This window comes from Sarcophilus harrisii, chromosome 3, assembly GCF_902635505.1.
Source record: "Sarcophilus harrisii chromosome 3, mSarHar1.11, whole genome shotgun sequence".
Lineage (NCBI taxonomy): Eukaryota > Metazoa > Chordata > Mammalia > Dasyuromorphia > Dasyuridae > Sarcophilus > Sarcophilus harrisii.
The window spans coordinates 504,147,610-504,166,045 of NC_045428.1; the positions used below are offsets into that span (position 1 = coordinate 504,147,610).

The 18,436-nt window shown below is 35.2% G+C and overlaps 1 protein-coding gene across 1 annotated transcript in view; it reads right to left on the bottom strand.

Annotated features, from left to right (window-relative positions):
- Window positions 1-18,436, bottom strand: part of NARS2 (asparaginyl-tRNA synthetase 2, mitochondrial) — a 156,904-nt gene that overhangs the window by 32,800 nt on the left and 105,668 nt on the right. The window contains exons 10-11 of the mRNA XM_003764620.4: window positions 11,089-11,155; window positions 9,924-10,061 (exon numbers count right to left, since the gene is read on the bottom strand). Of these exons, the coding sequence (XP_003764668.1) occupies window positions 9,924-10,061; window positions 11,089-11,155 (205 nt within the window). The remainder of the gene's footprint in view (window positions 1-9,923; window positions 10,062-11,088; window positions 11,156-18,436) is intronic.

The window sequence follows — 18,436 nt, forward strand, 5'->3', positions numbered from 1 at the left end:
ATAGCTCTGAATAAAATTCCATGAATGATAATGAGGTGTGGGTGAGGGAAAACAAAGTAAAAGAAAGATGAAAATGAAATTTGGGATTACTGTAGCTTTGACTTATCCATATTCCATTATTATAAGTTAAGAATAGCAAGCTCTACAAAAACAGGGAGATCACCTAAGAGAATGAGAGAAAGAGAGAGACACATAAAATATATGCGTATTTGGGAGACAGAAGGATTATCTATTTTCATTGAGGATTCCTGGTAAACAGAGGGAAAAAAAACAGTCACTATTGATGTAAATAAAAAATGAATTATAACTGGATATAAAAAGAGCAAGTCTCTGTAATGTTCTTCTTTAAAATATAATGTCCTCTGGGAGCAGGTTTCTCGGGGGACTTCTGGGAGCAGCCTTCGTTTCAGTTCAGAGTAATAATCATCTCAAATGCAGGCAGGAGTTGAAGTCCAAATCCTTTATTTTCTCTTTCCAATCTTGTCTCTTTTCCTGGTTAGCTTTCTTAGAAGCCTTCTGTAGTCTTGGTTCCAAGATCTCTTGCCGCTAGTCCTTTGCCTCTGCCATCTTCAGCCTCTCTTCCTCCGAATCTCCAACCAGCACAAAGGTGGAAGATGGAATAACTTCTGAATTTCCTGGCCTGAATCCTGGTTGAGGATCCTAGCTTATATATGCTCTCGGAAAGGTGTGAATCTTGTAGAACTCTAATAAGTACTAAGTACATTAGTGAACAAAAGAACTGTTAAGTACCATGCTAACTTAGATAACTGACTTAGCACCTTGTAAGAATCCTAACAAGTCAGAAGACCTGGGTTCAAATACTGGTTTTTTTCTTACTGTGAAAGTTTAGACAACTCACAACTTCCCTGGGCCACAAGTATCCACATTAGTACTGGAAGTGGAGTAAAAAAAGCTAGAAAAGGCTATCACTAGGATTCTTTTCAACTCTAAATTGCATGGCTGCAATTATCTTTATTGGATAAAGATAAATATAGATTGTACATCTGCATTTAGATTTTGCATTTCAAAAATTAATAACATGCAAAATATCTTTATATGAACATGCATATACACACTGCATTTCCATATTGTGGATGGCAAAGAGGGAAGACAAAGGTAATTGAAGAAAGCAGAAAAAATAGAATGAGGGGAAAAGAATATACCAAAAAGAGGGAATAAGACTAGAAAGAAAAAAGACAGAAGAAAACAAGGAAGCAGAAAGACAGAAAAGCTTGTATCTCTGGCCCCTCATTTTCTCTATTGTCTTTCAGAAAGCTCATCAATTGAATGGCCCAAACTAACCTCATGTAAGTTGTTTGCTTCAATTACACAAATCTCCATCTACCTCCCATGCAGCCATCATACCTTCATTTTACTAACTCTCCCTTTTCTTTATTTCCTTCACCTCCATTCTACTTCTTTACTATTCAACCTTCTTTCTGGTCAGCCTAAATCTTTTAACTAGAACTAGACCCTTCGACTCACAATAGAATACAAATTCCATACCTCTGCTCCAGTTCTCTTTCCTTCCATTTTACTAATATAATCTAGCAAAATGTTCCCAAATCCTTTTTAATCATAACCTTTCGGGTAGAAGAGCTGAGGCAAGGTATTGCCTTTATAGTATAATTGGATTTACATCTCATCTTCATAGAATCATTTAATTTCAGAGTTGGAAAGGATAACTAGAGCAGGGATTGGCAAACTGTGACCCAAGGGTCAGATAACAAACTAATCATGTTTTTTGCATTTTTAAATAATTGTATTTATAAAAACAGGTAGTAGGCAAAATTTCACTCAGTAGTTGTAGGTAGTTTGCTAACCTTTGATCTAGATCATAGTTGTCAAAAGTTGTGGTTTACAATTTATGACTGTAGCCTGCATTAGATTAAAATATAATTGGGAAATGTATAATAAAATAAATAAAAATATAATAAAACATAGAGGATTTGTGTTAATTGAAAATTTGTAATTTTCTAAATCAAAATATTGCTAGCAGGGATATTGTTCTATTTGAACACTATTAGCCTAGTATAGCCTATAAATGAAAAATAAATTATCAAAAGTGAGTTGGGCAAGATGGCGGAGAGGAGACATGACTCTCTGTAATCACTTCTAACCTTCTCTCTAACCAACAGCAGATTATTCCTCTAAACTGATTTTGAAGTTAAAGAATCCACAAATATTTGGAGTATAACACATTTATAGAAAGAGATACCTTAGAAAAACTTCAGAATAGGTCTGTTTCAATCAGGCAGGAGAATAGTCTGCTGAACTCAGACCATAGCATAGGAAGACCAAGGCAAGATACTGGGGGGCTGGGACTCAGAGTGTTGTAGCTTCCACGTACCTGTAAATTGCCTGTGAGTCTGTTAGGCCACTCAGTCCTGGATGCAAGCAGGTAGTTTGGCAGATTTGCTTTTTTGTAAAAGACAAACTGTAAACTGCTGACCCTGGAAGAACACTGGACCTAGCCACTATTACCCAGCACTGGAAATCAATCAGCAGAACTGCGCCAGAGCAAATTAAAGCACCTGTAGCTCCTTTGCTTTGAGCAGACCTCAAGCCTTTTAAAAAAATGAATACAAAACAAAAAAGAACTCTCACCAAAGATGGCTTTTATGGAAAGAGAGAAGAACACACCCCAAATCCTGAGGTTCATAAGGGCAAAGCAACTCCAGAAGAAGCCCCAAAGAGAAACATGAGCTGGTCCCCATTTCACAAGGTTTGCATAAAGGATCTTAAAAGAGAGTTAGAAGAAAAATGGGAAAAATTAGATCATTGCAAGAAGAAATGGAAAAAATGGAAAAAGAATGTAATGAACAAAAAAATTTAATTGCCCAATTGCAAAAGGAATTAAAAAGGGTGACTGAAGAAAATGATTACAAGTGAACAAATGGAAGTAAATGACTCAATAAGACTTCAAGAATCAAACAAAAACAAAAAGTGAAAAAATAGGAGAAAATATGAAATATCTCCTAGGAAAAATAAGTGACCCGGAAATTAGATATAGGCGAGGCATTCTAAGGACTATTGGGCTTCCTGAAAGCCATGATGAAAAAAAGAATGTAGACATTATCTTCCAGAAAATCACAAAAGAAAACTGCCCTGATATTTTAGAATCAGAAGGTTAAATAGCCATTGAAATAATCCACCCAAAATTAAATCTAAAAGGAATATTGCGGCTAAATTTCAGAACTATCATACCAAGGAAAAGATATTGCAAGCAGTCAGAAAGAAACAATTTAAATACTGAGGATTACCCAGGACCTAGCAGCTTCCACCTTAACGGACTGAAGGGCCTGGAATCTGATACTCCTAAAAGCAAAGTAACTGGGATTATAGCCAAGAATAAGCCACCTGACTAAAACGAGCATTATCTTTCAGCAAGAAGATGGACATTCAATGATAGAGGGGATTTTCACCTATTTCTAATGAAAACACCAGAACTGAACAAAAATTTGATCTCTAAACACAGAACTCAAGAGAAGCATAAAAAGGTAAAAAGGTAAGAACTCTTGAGAACTATATTTCTGTTATGGGTATACTTAGAGAATGTGGGTATAATTTGATTTTATAATGATAATATGAAAAAGAAACTAGAGGTAGAAAGGGGATTATAAGGGTTAAAAAGCCTCTAGAAGCAAGGAATGCCATCCAAGGCATGTAGGAGGACCTGAAGGAGGAGAGGTACCAAGGGGCAGGTGAGTCCTACGTGGAGGTGGGGTTTAGCCCCAAGAGGAGGTGTCTGACTCCAGGTACCACGCCTCAGTGCTCTCAAAGCCTAGTATGCCTCCCTCCTCCTTCTCTGCCAATCCCATTATGTCAGGTTCCTAGAGGACCTCCCCTTCCCCCAGATCTTCATGGAGGGGTATAAATATATGCTATCTAAGAATAAAGTTCTCTTTCGCTCTATCCCTACCTCCTGGTGGTCTATCTCTATGGGATCCAGGTTGGTAGCCAAAGACGGTTAAGTGTGGCCTAGCCATGCCGTTGACGAATAGGCATTAAGAGTAGCTCAAAGAGGAGCTACCAGGTTAGAGTAGTCCATAGGGGTGTAACACGGGATCATACTGGAAGAAGAGGAAAAAGAAGATAAAATAAGGGAAATTACATCCCCATGAAGAGACAAAGAAAACCTATTATAAGTGAGGGGAAAAAAGGGAGAGGGATGAGCATTGTGTGAAGCTTACTCTTGTCAGATCTGGGTCTAAGAGAGAATATCAGACATATATGGTATCATAAAGAAACATCTCACCTTATAGGAATATACGAGGGAAAAAGGGAAAAGAAAGGGAAAAACTAATAGAAGGGAAAACAGAAGAATTAGGGGAAAGGTGTAAAAAGGGGGGAGGGGCTATAAAGGAGGAAGACTGCTTGAGGGAGGTGGTCATCAAAAGCAAAATACTGGGGAGAAGGGAAAGAGAATAGAAAAGAGAAAAGCATAACCTAGGGTACATAAGATGGCAGGAAATGCAGAATTAATTATTTTTAACAGTGAATGTGAATGAGATGAACTCCCCCATAAAATAGAAGCAGAGAGCAGACTGGATGAAAAGCCACAATCCTACAATATGTTGTTTACAAGAAACACATTTAAAACATAGTGATACATATAGAGTGAAGGTAAAGGGCTAGAGCAGAATATATTATGCTTCAGGTTAGGAACAAAAAGCAGGGGATAGCAATTCTGATCTCAGATCAAATAAAAGCAAAGATGGATCTAATTTAACAAGATAAGGAAGGAAACTACATCTTACTAAAAGATACCATAGATGATAAAACAATATCAATACTAAACATATGCACCAAGTGGAAGCATGGAAATTCCTAGAGGAGAGGTTAAGAGAGATGCAAGAAGAAATAGATAGCAAAACTATACTAATGAGGAATCTCAACTGTGATGACAGCGTATTTTAAAATCAGCCAGAGTCAGGAAGTCAGGATAAGGGGAAATCCTTGATCTTTATTCTTTGCAGAGGTGAAAGGGAATAGCCATTCGAAATGAGAGCAATTGCAATATGAATTGGGCCAGCAGTGCCTCTTGGTCTCACACTCTACCCACCAAATCCTCTACTCAATCTCCTATACAACCCATCAAACTTGCACAATGAGTAGGCGGGCCATTCTTTCTCCAAGCATATATTAATAGAGTATGGTCCAATTGCTAATTAGCCTCAAGTGCTTGGAACCTCAGTGCAACTCAAGAGCTTCAGCCCATTACACTCAACCTTGCTCTCTCAGAACTACATAAATTGAACCACAAAATAAATAAGAAATTAGTTAAGGAGATAAACAAAATGTTAGAAAGTTAGGTATGATAGATCTTTGGAGAAAATTAAATGGAGATACAAAGTTGTTTACTTTTTTCTCAGTGGTTCATGGAACATATACAAACATTGATCCTGTGTTAGGGCATAAAAACCTCAACATCAAATGCAGAATGGCAGAAATAGTAAATGCATTTTTTTCAGATCATGATGCAATAAAAATCACATGCAATATAAGGCCAGAAGAAAATAGACCAAAAAGTAATTAAAAACTAAATAATCTCATCTTAAAGAAAGAATGAGTGAAACAAAAAATCTCAGACACAATCAATAATTTTATCTAAGAGAATGACAATAATGAGACAATATACCAAAATTTGTGGGATGCAGCCAAAGCTGTAATAAGGGGAAATTTTATCTCTCTAGATGCTTATTTGCATAAAATAGTGAAAGAGAAAATCAATGAATTGGGCTTGCAACTAAAAAAGCTAGAAAAAGAACAAATTAAAAATCCCCTATCAAATACAAACTTGAAATTCATAAAAGGAGAGATTAATAAAATTGAAAGTAAAAAACTATTGAATTAATAAATAAAACTAAAAGTTTGTTTTATGAAAAAAATCAACAAAGTAGATAAACCTTTAGTTAATTTGATTAGAAAAAGTAAAGAGGAAAATCAAATTATTAATCTCAAAAATGAAAAGGGAGAACTTTCTACCATTGAAGAAGAAATCAGAGCAATAATTAGGAGTTACTTTGCCCAACTTTATGCCAATAAATCTGATAACCGAAGTGAAATAGAGGAAAAACTACAAAAATATGGACTGCCCAGATTAACAGAAGAGGAAATACATTACTTAAATAGTCCCATTTTAGAAAAAGAAATAGAACAAGCTATTAATCAACTCCCTAAGAAAAAAATCCCCAGAACTAGATGGATTTACATGTGAATTTTACCAAACATTTAAAGAACAATTAACTCCAATATTATATTATTTGAAAAAATAGGGGACAAAGGACTCCTACCAAATTCCTTTTATGACACAGACATGGTACTGATATCTAAAAGAGGTAGGATGAAAACAGAGAGAGAAAATTATAGACCAATCTCCCTAATGAATATTGATGCAAAAATATTAAATAAAATATTAGCAAAGAGATTACAGAAAATCATCCCCAGGATAATACTCTATGACCAAGTAGGGTTTATGCCAGGAATGAGAGCTGGTTTGATATCAGGAAAAATATTAGCATAATATATCAATAACCAAAGTAACAAAAACCATATGATTATCTCAATCGATGCAGAAAAAGCATTTGATAAAATCCAACATCCATTCCTATTAAAAAAAAAACGAGAGAGTATAAGAATAAATGGACTTTTCCTTAAAATAGTTGGTAGCATCTGTTAAAAATCATCAGCAAGCATCATATATAATGGGATAAACTGGAACCATTCCCAATAAGATCAGGGGTGAAACAAGGTTGCCCACTATCACCATTACTATTCAATATTGGATTAGAAATGCTAGCTTTGGCAATAAGAAAAGAAAAAGAGATTAAAGGAATTAAAATAGGTAATGAGGAAACCAAATTATCACTCTTTGCAGATGATATGATGGTATACTTTGAGAATCCTAGCGAATCAACTAAAAAACTATTAGAAATAATTAACAACTTTAGCAAAGTTGCAGGATACAAAATAAATCCACATAAATCATCAGCATTTTTATATGTCACTAATAAAATCCAACAGCAAGAGATAAAAAGAGAAATTAATTTAAAATAACTGTCGACTGTATGTGCCAAAATGTTTGTGGCAGCCCTGTTTGTAGTGGCCAGAAGCTGGAAAATGAATGGATGCCCATCAATTAGAGAATGGTTGAGTAAATTGTGGTGTATAAATGTTATGGAATATTATTGTTCTGTAAGAAATGATCAGTAGAACGAATACAGAGAGGATTGACGAGACTTACATGAACTGATGCTGAGTGAAATGAGCAGAACCAGGAGATCATTATATACCTCAACAACGATATTGTATGAGGATATATTCTGATGGAAGTGGATTTCTTCAACAAAGATAAGATCTAACTTAGTTTCAATTGATCAAGGATGGACAGCAGCAGCTACACCCAAAGAAAGAACACTAGGAAATGAATGTAAAGTGCTTGCATTTTTGTTCTTCTTCCCGGTTATTTATACCTTCTAAATCCAATTCTCCCTGAGCAACAAGAGAACTGTTTGGTTCTGCACACATATATTGTATCCAAGATTTACTGTAACCTATTTAACATGTATAGGACTGCTTGCCATCTGGGGGAGAGGGTGGAGGGAGGGAGGGGAAAAATCGGAACAGAAGTGAGTGCAAGGGATAATGTTGTAAAAAATTACCCTGGCATGGATTCTGTCAATAAAAAAGTTATTAAAAAAAAAAAAAACTGTCTATAGTATAAAATATTTGGGAATCTTATCTGCCAATGGAAAGTCAGGAACTATATGAGCAAAACTACAAAATACTTTTCTACACAAACAATTGGAAAAATATTAAGTGTTCTTGGATAGGTTGAGGGAATATATTAATGATGACAATACTATTTAAATTAATCTATTTATTGAGTGTTATACCAATCAAACTCCCAAGTAACTATTTTACTGACCTAGAAAAAATAACAACAAAATTCATCTGGAAGAACAAAAGGTAAAGAATTTCAAGGAAATTAATGGGGAAAAAAAGCAAATGAAGGTGGCCCAGTGATACCAAATCTAAAACTATATTATAAAGCAGCAGTCATCAAAACCATTTGGTACTGGCTAAGAAACAGAGTAGTTGATCAGTGGAATAGGTTAGGTTCACAGGACAAAACAATCAATGACTATAGTAATCTAGTGTTTGACAAATCCAAAGACCCCAGCTTTTGGAATAAGAACTCATTGTTTGACAAAAACTGCCAGGAAAATTGGAAGCTAGTACCTTAGAAATTAGGCATTGATCCACACCTAACACCATATACCAAGATAAGGTCGAAAAGGATTCATGAAAATGATAATATAAACAAATTAGATCAGAGGATAGTTTGTTTACTTCTCAGAACTGTGGAGGAGGAAGAAATTTGTGACTAAAGAGATCATTACTGATCACAAAATAATTTTGATTATATTAAGTTAAAAAGTTTTTGAACAAATAAAACTAATGCAGACAAAATTAAAAGGGAAGCAATAAACTGGGAAAACATTTTTACATTCAGAGGTTCTGATAAAGGCCTCATTTCTAAAATACATAGAGAATTCACTCAAATTTATAAGAATTCAAGCCATTCTCCAATTGATAAATGGTCAAAGGATATGAACAATTTTCAGATGAAGAAAATGAAACTATTTCTAGTCATATGAGAAGGTGCTCCAAATCACTACTGATCAGAGAAATGCAAATTAAGACCATTCTGAAATATCACTATATACCTATCAGATTGTCTAAGATGTCAGAAAAAGATAATGATGAATGTTAGAGGGGATGTGGGAAAACTGGGACACTGATACATTGTTGGTGGAACTGTGAATGGATCCAACCATTCTGGAGAGCAATCTGGATCTATGCTCAAAAAGCTATCAAACTGTGCATACCTTTTGACCCAGCAGTGTTTCTACTGGGCTTATATCCTATATATCCCAAAGAGATCTTAAACAAAGGAAAGGGACCCACATGTACAAAAATGTTTGTAACAGCTCCTCTTTGTAGTGGTTAGAAACTGGAAATTGAATGGATGCCATCAATTGGAGAGTGGCTGAATAAATTATGGTATATGAATGTTATGGACTATTATTCTTCTGTAAGAAATGACCAACAGGATGATTCAGAGAGGCCTGGAAAGACTTACACAAACTGATGCTGAGTGAAATGAGCAGAACCAGGAGATCATTATACACGGCAACAAGAAGACTATGTGATGATCAATTCTGATGGACATGGGTTTCTTCAACAACGAGATGATTCAAACCAGTTACAATCGTTCAATGATGAAGAAAACCATATACACCCAGAGAGAGGCCTCTGGGAACTAAGTGTGGACCACAACATAGCATTTTCATACTTTCTGTTGATGTTTGCTTGCATTTTGTCTTTCTAGATATGATTTTTCTTGTGCAGCAAGATAACTATAAATATGTATACATATATTGGATTTAACATATATCTTAACATATTTAACATGTATTAGACTACCTGCCATCTAGGGGAAAGGGGGGAGGGAAGAAGGGAAAAATTTGAAACAGAAAGTTTTGCAAAGGTCATTGTTGAAAAATTACCCATGTATGTTTTATAAATAAAAAGCTTTAATTTAAAAAAAAAACGGGAGTTGGAAGCTTACCTTCTCATTATGTTTGGGAGAAATTTCATTCATTGATCTTGAATGAGGGGTGGCCAACAATATATAGTTGACTTGTTTTCCACAGATTAGGTGAGATTAATTCAAAGATAACCTATGTGAGCCTCAATTTCCTCATTTAGAAAGTGAAGGATAACTTTCTCTACAATCCCTCCCAATTCTGACATTCTATGTTCTAAGATCTCTTCCATCCTGACATCCTATATTTCTATTTTGATCTTGGGTAAAAAGGCATGTAAAACTTTATCTATGCTATATCTTATCTTACCGTATGCTGAGGTTCGTCTTCATTATCTCGCATGTAGAAAGGCTTGAGATCAAAAGGATAGTTAATAACAAATACTGGAATATTGCCACAGTACTTCACAAGGTATTTTTCATGTTCAGTTTGCAGATCAAGACCCCACTATAATGAATGAAAAAAAAAAAATCACAGTAAGGGAGGAGGGGCACTCTAAAACAAGAGTAGAATATACTTTTCTAAATACACAAGTAACCTGAAAGAAACTACAAAGCTAAGATCAAAGCGAGTTTAAGAATGAATTTTCTAAAACAAGCACTAGCCCATTTTTAGTACTTATATGTTAGTACTTCTCTTTGGAGGCTCCTGCCTTAGAAAGATTTTCTATAAAAATTTTATTTTTAATCTTTATATCCCATTACTCTGGCAGTCCTATTCACTTCTTTATTCCCTTTCTTTTTTAGTGTTTTCATATTTTTAAATTTCACAAATCCTGTCAACTTTTCACCTCGATATCAAATTAGAATATTATTTCTTTTCTATCTTAAAAGGTGGGACTATCTAGTAAAACAAGTATACGTAATCCCCCCCCCCCCCCAAATGTCACTAAAAAAAATTGCTTTGAGTTCCTTGGGGGCAGGAACTCTTTCTTTTTATTAACCATACCCCCAGAACTTAGCACAGTGCCTGGCACACAGTAGGCACTTAATAAATGTTTACTGGACCAATTGGCTTATGAGTTGAAAACTACAAAAGACTAAACAGTCAATAAGCATTTATTAAGTACTTACTATGGGCCAGACTCTGTGCTAGGTGCTGAGGATACAAAGAAAAACAAAAGCAGTCCCTGTCCTTGAGGAGTTTCCAATATACTGGGGAAACAATATATTTAAGGAGCTGAAAAGTGGGGTTAAGGATGGAGTAGGAAACAATGAGCTGGTAGTTGGGCCCTCTTCTTGAATAGAGGTTCTGGAAGGAGCACTTTGATGCCCATCCTCTTCAATTAAAGGGAGATGGGGCCCCAGGGACTGGGACAGTATTAGTTTCAGAACTGATGCTACCTTGTAGGATGATGAATTTATGGAGAAAATGATGAAGTCCAGGAAAGCAGCCATGTAGGAAATGATAAGTTGGCAGTCCTGGAAAGCCTGAGTGGGATTAGCTTTTTGTTAACATGGAAATAATTACTCACCTTGGGGGTGAAGGTGAAATTCTGGGATCCCTTCTTTAAGATGTCTATGGCTTCTGTATAGGAAATTCTGGGGGATAAAAGTAGAAGCTGAGAAAGGCCAAGATGTGCCTTACATTATTAACTATTTTATAAAAGACCATTTTTGTTTTTCCATCATGGATTGCTCAGTCTTAAATTGCTATTAAATAGAATCTGAGTGTTTTAGAAGACCATAAAAACACTTTAATAAACTCTCCCAACATACCCATAAATTCCTATTGCAACATTCTTTTGTCTTTTTTTTTTTAATTATGTGCTCTTTATATTCAGATCATATATACATTTTGGGTAAAGGGTATGATGTATTGGTCTAAATCTAATTTTTGTCTCTCTGCTTTCCAGTTTTCCAAGCAATTCTTTTCAGCTGGAGAGTTCTTCTCCAAGTAATTTATATTTCTGGCTTTATTAAGCATTGTGATATTGAGTTCAATTGTTTTTGATTCTTCCTTTTCTGTTGAAAACAGCTGTAATAATTATGAATTTACAGTGTAATCTGAAGTCTGAAAGTGCTATTACTCCCATCCTACTTTTTGATCATTATTTTCCTTGATACCCCAGAGCTTGTATTCCCCCACATTGATTCTGTTATTTTTTTAGTTGTACAAAGTATTTGTTTGATGGCTTAATTGGTGATTTGGTTCCCTTTGTAGCTGCATTTTAATTTACAACTTTAAAACTGAAGATTAACTTAGGAAGTATTATAATTTTGTCTCTCTAATAATTATGTCTCTAATTATTTGTCATTTAAGAGTTTTTTTTTTTTTTGCTGAGGCAATTGAGGTTAAGTGACTTGCCCAAGGTCACACAGCTATTAAGTGTTAAGTGTCTAAGGCCAGATTTGTACTTAGGTCCTCTTGACTTCAGGACTGGCACTAAAAAAATATATTTATTTTTAAAAGAGTTTTGAAATTGTATTTATACAAATTTGGATAATACTTTTGGTAGTGCTCACCCAGATATTTTATACATTTTTCTTTGAGTTTTAGACAACAACAACACAAAACCCCTCTTTTTTGGGGGGTGGGGCAAAGGATAAAGAAGTAGGATCACTTATATTTAAAGAAGGATAAGGAGATAGATGGAACAATGATAACAACAAGGCAAAGATAGAACTACTCAATTCTTATTTCACTTTTTCTCTACCAGAAATGATTATGTAACTAAAACAGAGACAACAAAAACGATTAATAGGGAGCTATAATTTAATTCAGGAAGATAGTTAAAGGAATATCTCATTACAACAGGTCCAGATCATTATATTCTAAAGTAATCAATTAGTAGTATGCTTAGTGCAAAAATAAAATAATTCTTGCTCTCAAGGTTACATTATATTCAGAGAAGTAACATGTACATAAATATAAATACAAAACAGCAATTAATTTGTAAAATAATTGGAAGTAAAGAGGATAAAACCTGGAAGAGAGTTAAGAAAAGCTTTATATAGAAAGTGGCATTTGATCTAAACTTTGAAGGAAGTGAGAGATTCTATCAGGTACAGATGAGCAAGAGTACATTCCAGATATGGTGGGGCCAGCCTGTGCAGGGGCACAGACACAGGAAGTATGCCATGGGGAATGGCAGGAAGGCTTGTTAGATTAGAATGTATAGAGGATTAATGGAAGTAATGGATAATACCTTTAGAAAGGTAGGCTCAAGCCAAATTGTGAGAGGCTCTGAATACCCAACACATATTCCATAGCTTCCAGTAGGGGAGATGTAAGGGGAAACAGAAGGGAGACCCAAGAGTCCCTACTTTTAAAATGCAAGGAGTTCGGAGACCTAAATATACAAACACTGAATTGAGAGTCTATTTGCTTTTCAGAAGATGACCACAAGAAAAAGTCTATCTCAATACAGAAGAATTATGAGTAATAACTTTTTGGGCTTCTTTTGTATCTTTAGTGCTTAGAATAGTTCCCAGCATAAAATAAGCATTTAATAAATACTCGCTGACTGACTGAATGGATTATACTTACAAATCAAACAATAAGTATAATCTCTATCATCTAATTCAAACTCAAAAAATGGGTTCTTACAGAGTGGGAAGGAAAATCAAAGATAAAAATACAACAATCTATAATCTAAGAAGTAACAGAAACTTTACAGCCTTAGGTATAGAAGGCCAGAAATCCGAAAAAATATATTTGAAACAAGGTATTAACTCAGTGGAATTGATGATATAATGGTTCTCTAGTTCACATATATGCTTAGTACTTAGTATCATGATTTAATGGTTCTCTAGTTCACACATACTCTGTATACTGTAATGATGTAATTGTTATAGAGTATTTAAACTGGGGACAAAGTCAGACTGAGATGGAGACTGGTTGAGACTGTTAGACTCCTGAAGGAGACTGGATCAGACTATGACAGACACAGACTGTATAAGAGACAATAAAGACTTTGGACTCTATTCTCGTCCATTCTCATGGTGTCTATCCTGCTGAGACCAAGGTCCTTCCAGAAGATCTCCAGAAAGCTAGCCCGAACATTACACTTAGGCTAGTTAGTAACAAGGTGTAGTTGGTTACTTTTGCTTCTTCAAGGCTCTTTATATTTGTTCCTTAAAAGCAGGACTCTATTAACAAGAGACCAAAATACATTCTTATATAGTCCAAAATTTTTAAATCATGAAATTGATAAACATCAATAAAATTGAGCATTTCCTTATAAAAAGAGGATATGAAAACACCAATTTCTAGTAGCTTATATACTAATTCAGGAATTCAGACAGGTAAATTTTGTCATATGGAGAGGAAGAAGGTACCAAAAAGATACTACTAATCATGTTGCTAAGTATTACAACCCTGAATGGATCTAGCTTGTTCAAATGATGGTATATGTAGTCTAACTTAATGGAATGTGAGAATAGGTCTGACTAGTTTTGAGTGCAAAAATTGAGCAAAAAAAAAATCTGGTCTTTAAGGGACTTAAGGATACTGTGACAGTTACTGAAATATAATATAAGATTGCTCAAGGCTTGGACAGAGTTTTTGGCTTTAAAGTGGTAGCTGGTACTTCTGTATGTTTCTCATCCTAATCTGGACACTAAAAAATAAAAAAACCAATGCCAAAACTTTGTATTATTAATGGAAACCAAAAAGTAAAAAGAAACATTGCCAAAACTTTGTATTACAGAGAATACTTATCTCCTAAAATACTCTATAATCACTACCTTATTAATAATAATCTGTACAGAATTCCTACACTGGAACTATATAGCATAACTATGTAGATGGCCTAAATTAGGTTAAAGTTAGCAATGATATTGTCTGACCAAAAAGTCTAGGGATGAAATACAAAGAGGCAAATAATGTTATCATACCCAGGATTACTTACAAATCTATGCTTGAATAGCCCTGCTCTGCTTCTGATTTGCTAGACTGTACCACCTCAGCTGCCTTATCAGTTTTCTAAGTTCCCTCAGTATCTGTTGGCTTCTCACCCTGAAACATTCCCTTATACTTGTGCTACTTTTTTCTCATTGCATTTATTGGGGGTAGGGGTGGGGAGGAAAGAATGTACATCTAGAAATATTATATGTGTGAAAATTACTTGTTTCTGTCTAATCCACATTTAAAAAATTGATTAAAATAAGTTAGTGGAATTTATTTGTAAAAATACAAAAATACTGGCCCCATGGCCAGTATCCACTTTGCCCTGCCACCAAGAACTACCATCAATGGCATAAGCCATAGCCCTTGGAATCCCATTCTATGGCCAATTCCTTTTATAGCCCCTCAAAGCTATCAGTGTCTCCAGGGTAGGCCCAGCCCTCCACAGGCCCTGCTTAGCTCCTGCTTGGAAAGATCCTGGTGTCCCTGACAGTGCCTAGCAGGGTAGTAAGTGATGGTGGGGCCAGCCAGCCTTTGCCTGTGATGAGCCCACCCTTCTCTGTTCCGGTTGCAACAATTTATTAGTTGTGTTGCAACAATTTATTAGTTGTGTAACATTAGGCAAATTATCTTATCTCTATTTGCCCCAGTTTCCTGATCTGTAAAGAGAAAAATAATAATGGTACATAACTCCCAGAGTTGTTGTGAAGAACAAAATAATATAATGATAGTAAAGTGCTTAACGCACAGTAATTGGCATATATGAAGTTCTATATTATTTTTCACTGAATGTAATTGTTCCACATCTGATAACTCTACAGTGGTTTTAAAATGCTAAATGTAATAAGATCAATGATTTTTACATGTGATAATTTAGAAATACAATTGATAACGTGTTAAGTTTTGTTTCAAGCATTAAGTATATATTGTTTTTGTTATTATCACATTTCTAAATTCTCTTATTTTATGAAATGTGAGACCATTGTAATACAAATGCTGTTAGATAAAACAACTTTTTAATCTGGATCCTGTTACATGTGAAAGGGGCTTTTAAAAAGATGTGATAAAAATAGTTATTTGAAAATTGTTAAAATATTGATAGTGAGGTATATTTTGTTGTAAAGTAAATAAGTTTACTATAATAGCAAATTTTCATTTGAAAGGATCTTATCTATAATGAAAGTGTAGCTTCAACATATTAATGATGAATCAATAAAGTCCCAGAATATGGGTAGTTTTAATCTATAAGTAAAGAATAAATGAAATGTTAATCATGAGGGAAACATCAGGAAAGATATTCAACCCTTAAATTGTGGTAAGTGAAATTTTGCTATTTAAGGTAAAAATTACTGGGACTATGATTTTTAAAAATTTTCTATTACAAAAATAGAAAAATGAAATAAAATAAAATAGAACACTGACATGCTCAGCAGAACATCATGGAGGATTCAAAATCTATAACAATAAATTAGCAGTTCAAGAAAGGATATACGATATATAATAGTAGAAGAAATTACATCAGGAGTGTCTGTCTTTTCTTTGCTTCCTTATATTCTTTTATTCTCTGTTGGCACTTTTTACTTTTTTTTTTCCTCCCTTTTCATCCCCTCCACCTCTCCCAAGCAGGCTACAATCACAGACATATTTATATATCTATATCTATCTATATACACATACATACACACATATATACATATACACCTACCCACCCCACATATATACACATATATTTCTTTCCCTGCTAACTCTTTCTACTTTAATTCTGCTCCTTAACTTACTTTGCTATTACTTGACTTCCTCCCACCCATGGATCTCTCCCTTGTCTTGTTCCTTTATCCTTTGCTTCCCCATCCAGCCATGCCTCCTTCTTTATTTCTTTATAGATTTTGAAGCATGATATACCCTTCATGGTATATATGTAATGTTGCCTATTTAACGTATTCCCAATGTAAGCTTTCAGAATTATCTTTTGGGGCATAGTTCCAAATTGCTCTCCAGAATGGTTGGATGTGTTCACAGTTCCACCAACAATGCATCAGTATTCTAGCCTTCTTGCATCCCCTTCAACATTCATCATTATCTTTTCCTGTCATCTTAGCCAATCTGACAGGTATGTAGTGGTATCTCAGAGTTGTCTGAATTTGCATTTCTATGATCAATAGTGATTTGGAACACCCTTTCATATGAGTAGAAATAGTTTCAATTTCATCATCTGGAAATTGTTCATATCCTTTGCTGGTTACCTTTTTTTTTTTTTTTCATACTCTTGTTTTTCTTGGATGGTTTTTAAATTAATTTTTTTCTATTAGTTTTTCCTTTCACTTGATTTTTAAATTCTTTTTTGAGCTCTGCTATAAATTCTCTCTGGGTAGGGAGCCATTTAATGTTACTCTTTGGCATAGAAGTTGTGGTGTTTTTCTTCTTTAAAATAATAATGGTTCTCTCTGGGAGCAGGTTTCTTGGGGAGGTAGCCCTAGTATCAGTTCAGATCAATAATCACCCCAAATGCATCCAGGGATTAAAGTACAGTCTTTTATTGTTTCTTCCAAAATCTTATGTCCTTCATTTGGGGCTTGGCTAGTTTTCTGGAGGCCTTCTCTCTCCTTGATTCCAAGAGCTCTTGTCACTAGTCCTTTGCCTCTGCTCCCTTCAGTCTTCAGCCAGAACAAAGGTGGAAAATGGAATGAATCTCTTTTGCCTCCAAGAGAGGGCTTCTCTCTGAACTGACTGATGCTCCCCTCTCAATCTTTTCAGCTGAACTCCTGACTGAGCCTCTGTCCGCTTCTTATATATGATCTCCCAAAGGTTAACTTCTCCTCTGAGAGAGTGGGATTATGGGATTCCTCCCAGTTGCTCTCTGGCCCCAAGGGCTTCAAGGGAGGTGTGAATTCACAAAATTACAAAGTTAACTTTGTGAATCTCCCATACTTGTGAACTCCAATGAGTACTTAAATACTTCTTGCTTATATGAGCTCTCTAAAGGTGTGAACACAAGCATTGTATCAATTCCATTGAGTTAACACTAGAATTCTAACGTCTCTCTCTTCCTTGAGTTATCACCTTGTTTCAAGTTGAGTTAACACAGGATTCCAACAAGAAGTAGCTTTTTTTTTCCCCCCTGAGGCAATTGGAGTTAAATGATTTGCCCAGGGTCACACTGCTAGGAAGTGCTAAATGTCTGAGGCCACATTTGAACTCAGGTCCTCCTGACTTCAGGGCTGGTGCTCTATCTACTATGCCACCTAGCTTCCCCAAGAAGTAGCTTTTTTTTTTTACTTGTGCCCTCTTCTGAAGATGAACCCCAGTATTCCCTATTAGTAGTAAATTTCTATGGTTGGGCTCTTTCTTCTTTGCTGATTAATTTTTTAAAAAATGGTAAGTATCAAAAAAAAAAAAAAAATGGTAAGTATCAGTGTAAGCACCTCTAATCCTGGAATGGGGGGATGGTACTTCTAACTTTACTTCATTTCTCCCTCTGATCTGGAACCCCAAACCAAAAGCTCCACCTTCCCACAAATGCCTACAGCATCCCTGCTTCACTGTTTCTGCACTCACTGGGTGTGCTGTTTCTCTGAAATTTAGCTAGGCCTGCTGTTCCTAATTAGCCAAAGTTCCCTCAATCTTCCCAGACTCAGTCCCCCTGACTTCACACATAAATTAGTTCTCTTTGTGGGAGAAATCTGGAGAGCTTGAAATTTACTGACCTATTCTACCATCTTCCCAGAATCCTTTATGATTCACTATTATTTTGAGCTTTGATTTGAGTTTCTGAATTGTCATGAAGCCAATAGTAAAAAATGGCATGTGCAGCAGTCTGGAAATTGTTAAAGGTGGATGTTTGTACCTGGGAAAAGACTGGGAGGTGACTATGGTATGATGTAGGCAGGATTCTTCTGAATCTATCTTTTCATTTTTCTATATCCTTTCTGAAAAGAAAAATTACTCCTTGGTTAATTCTGAACCTTGCTTTTAAT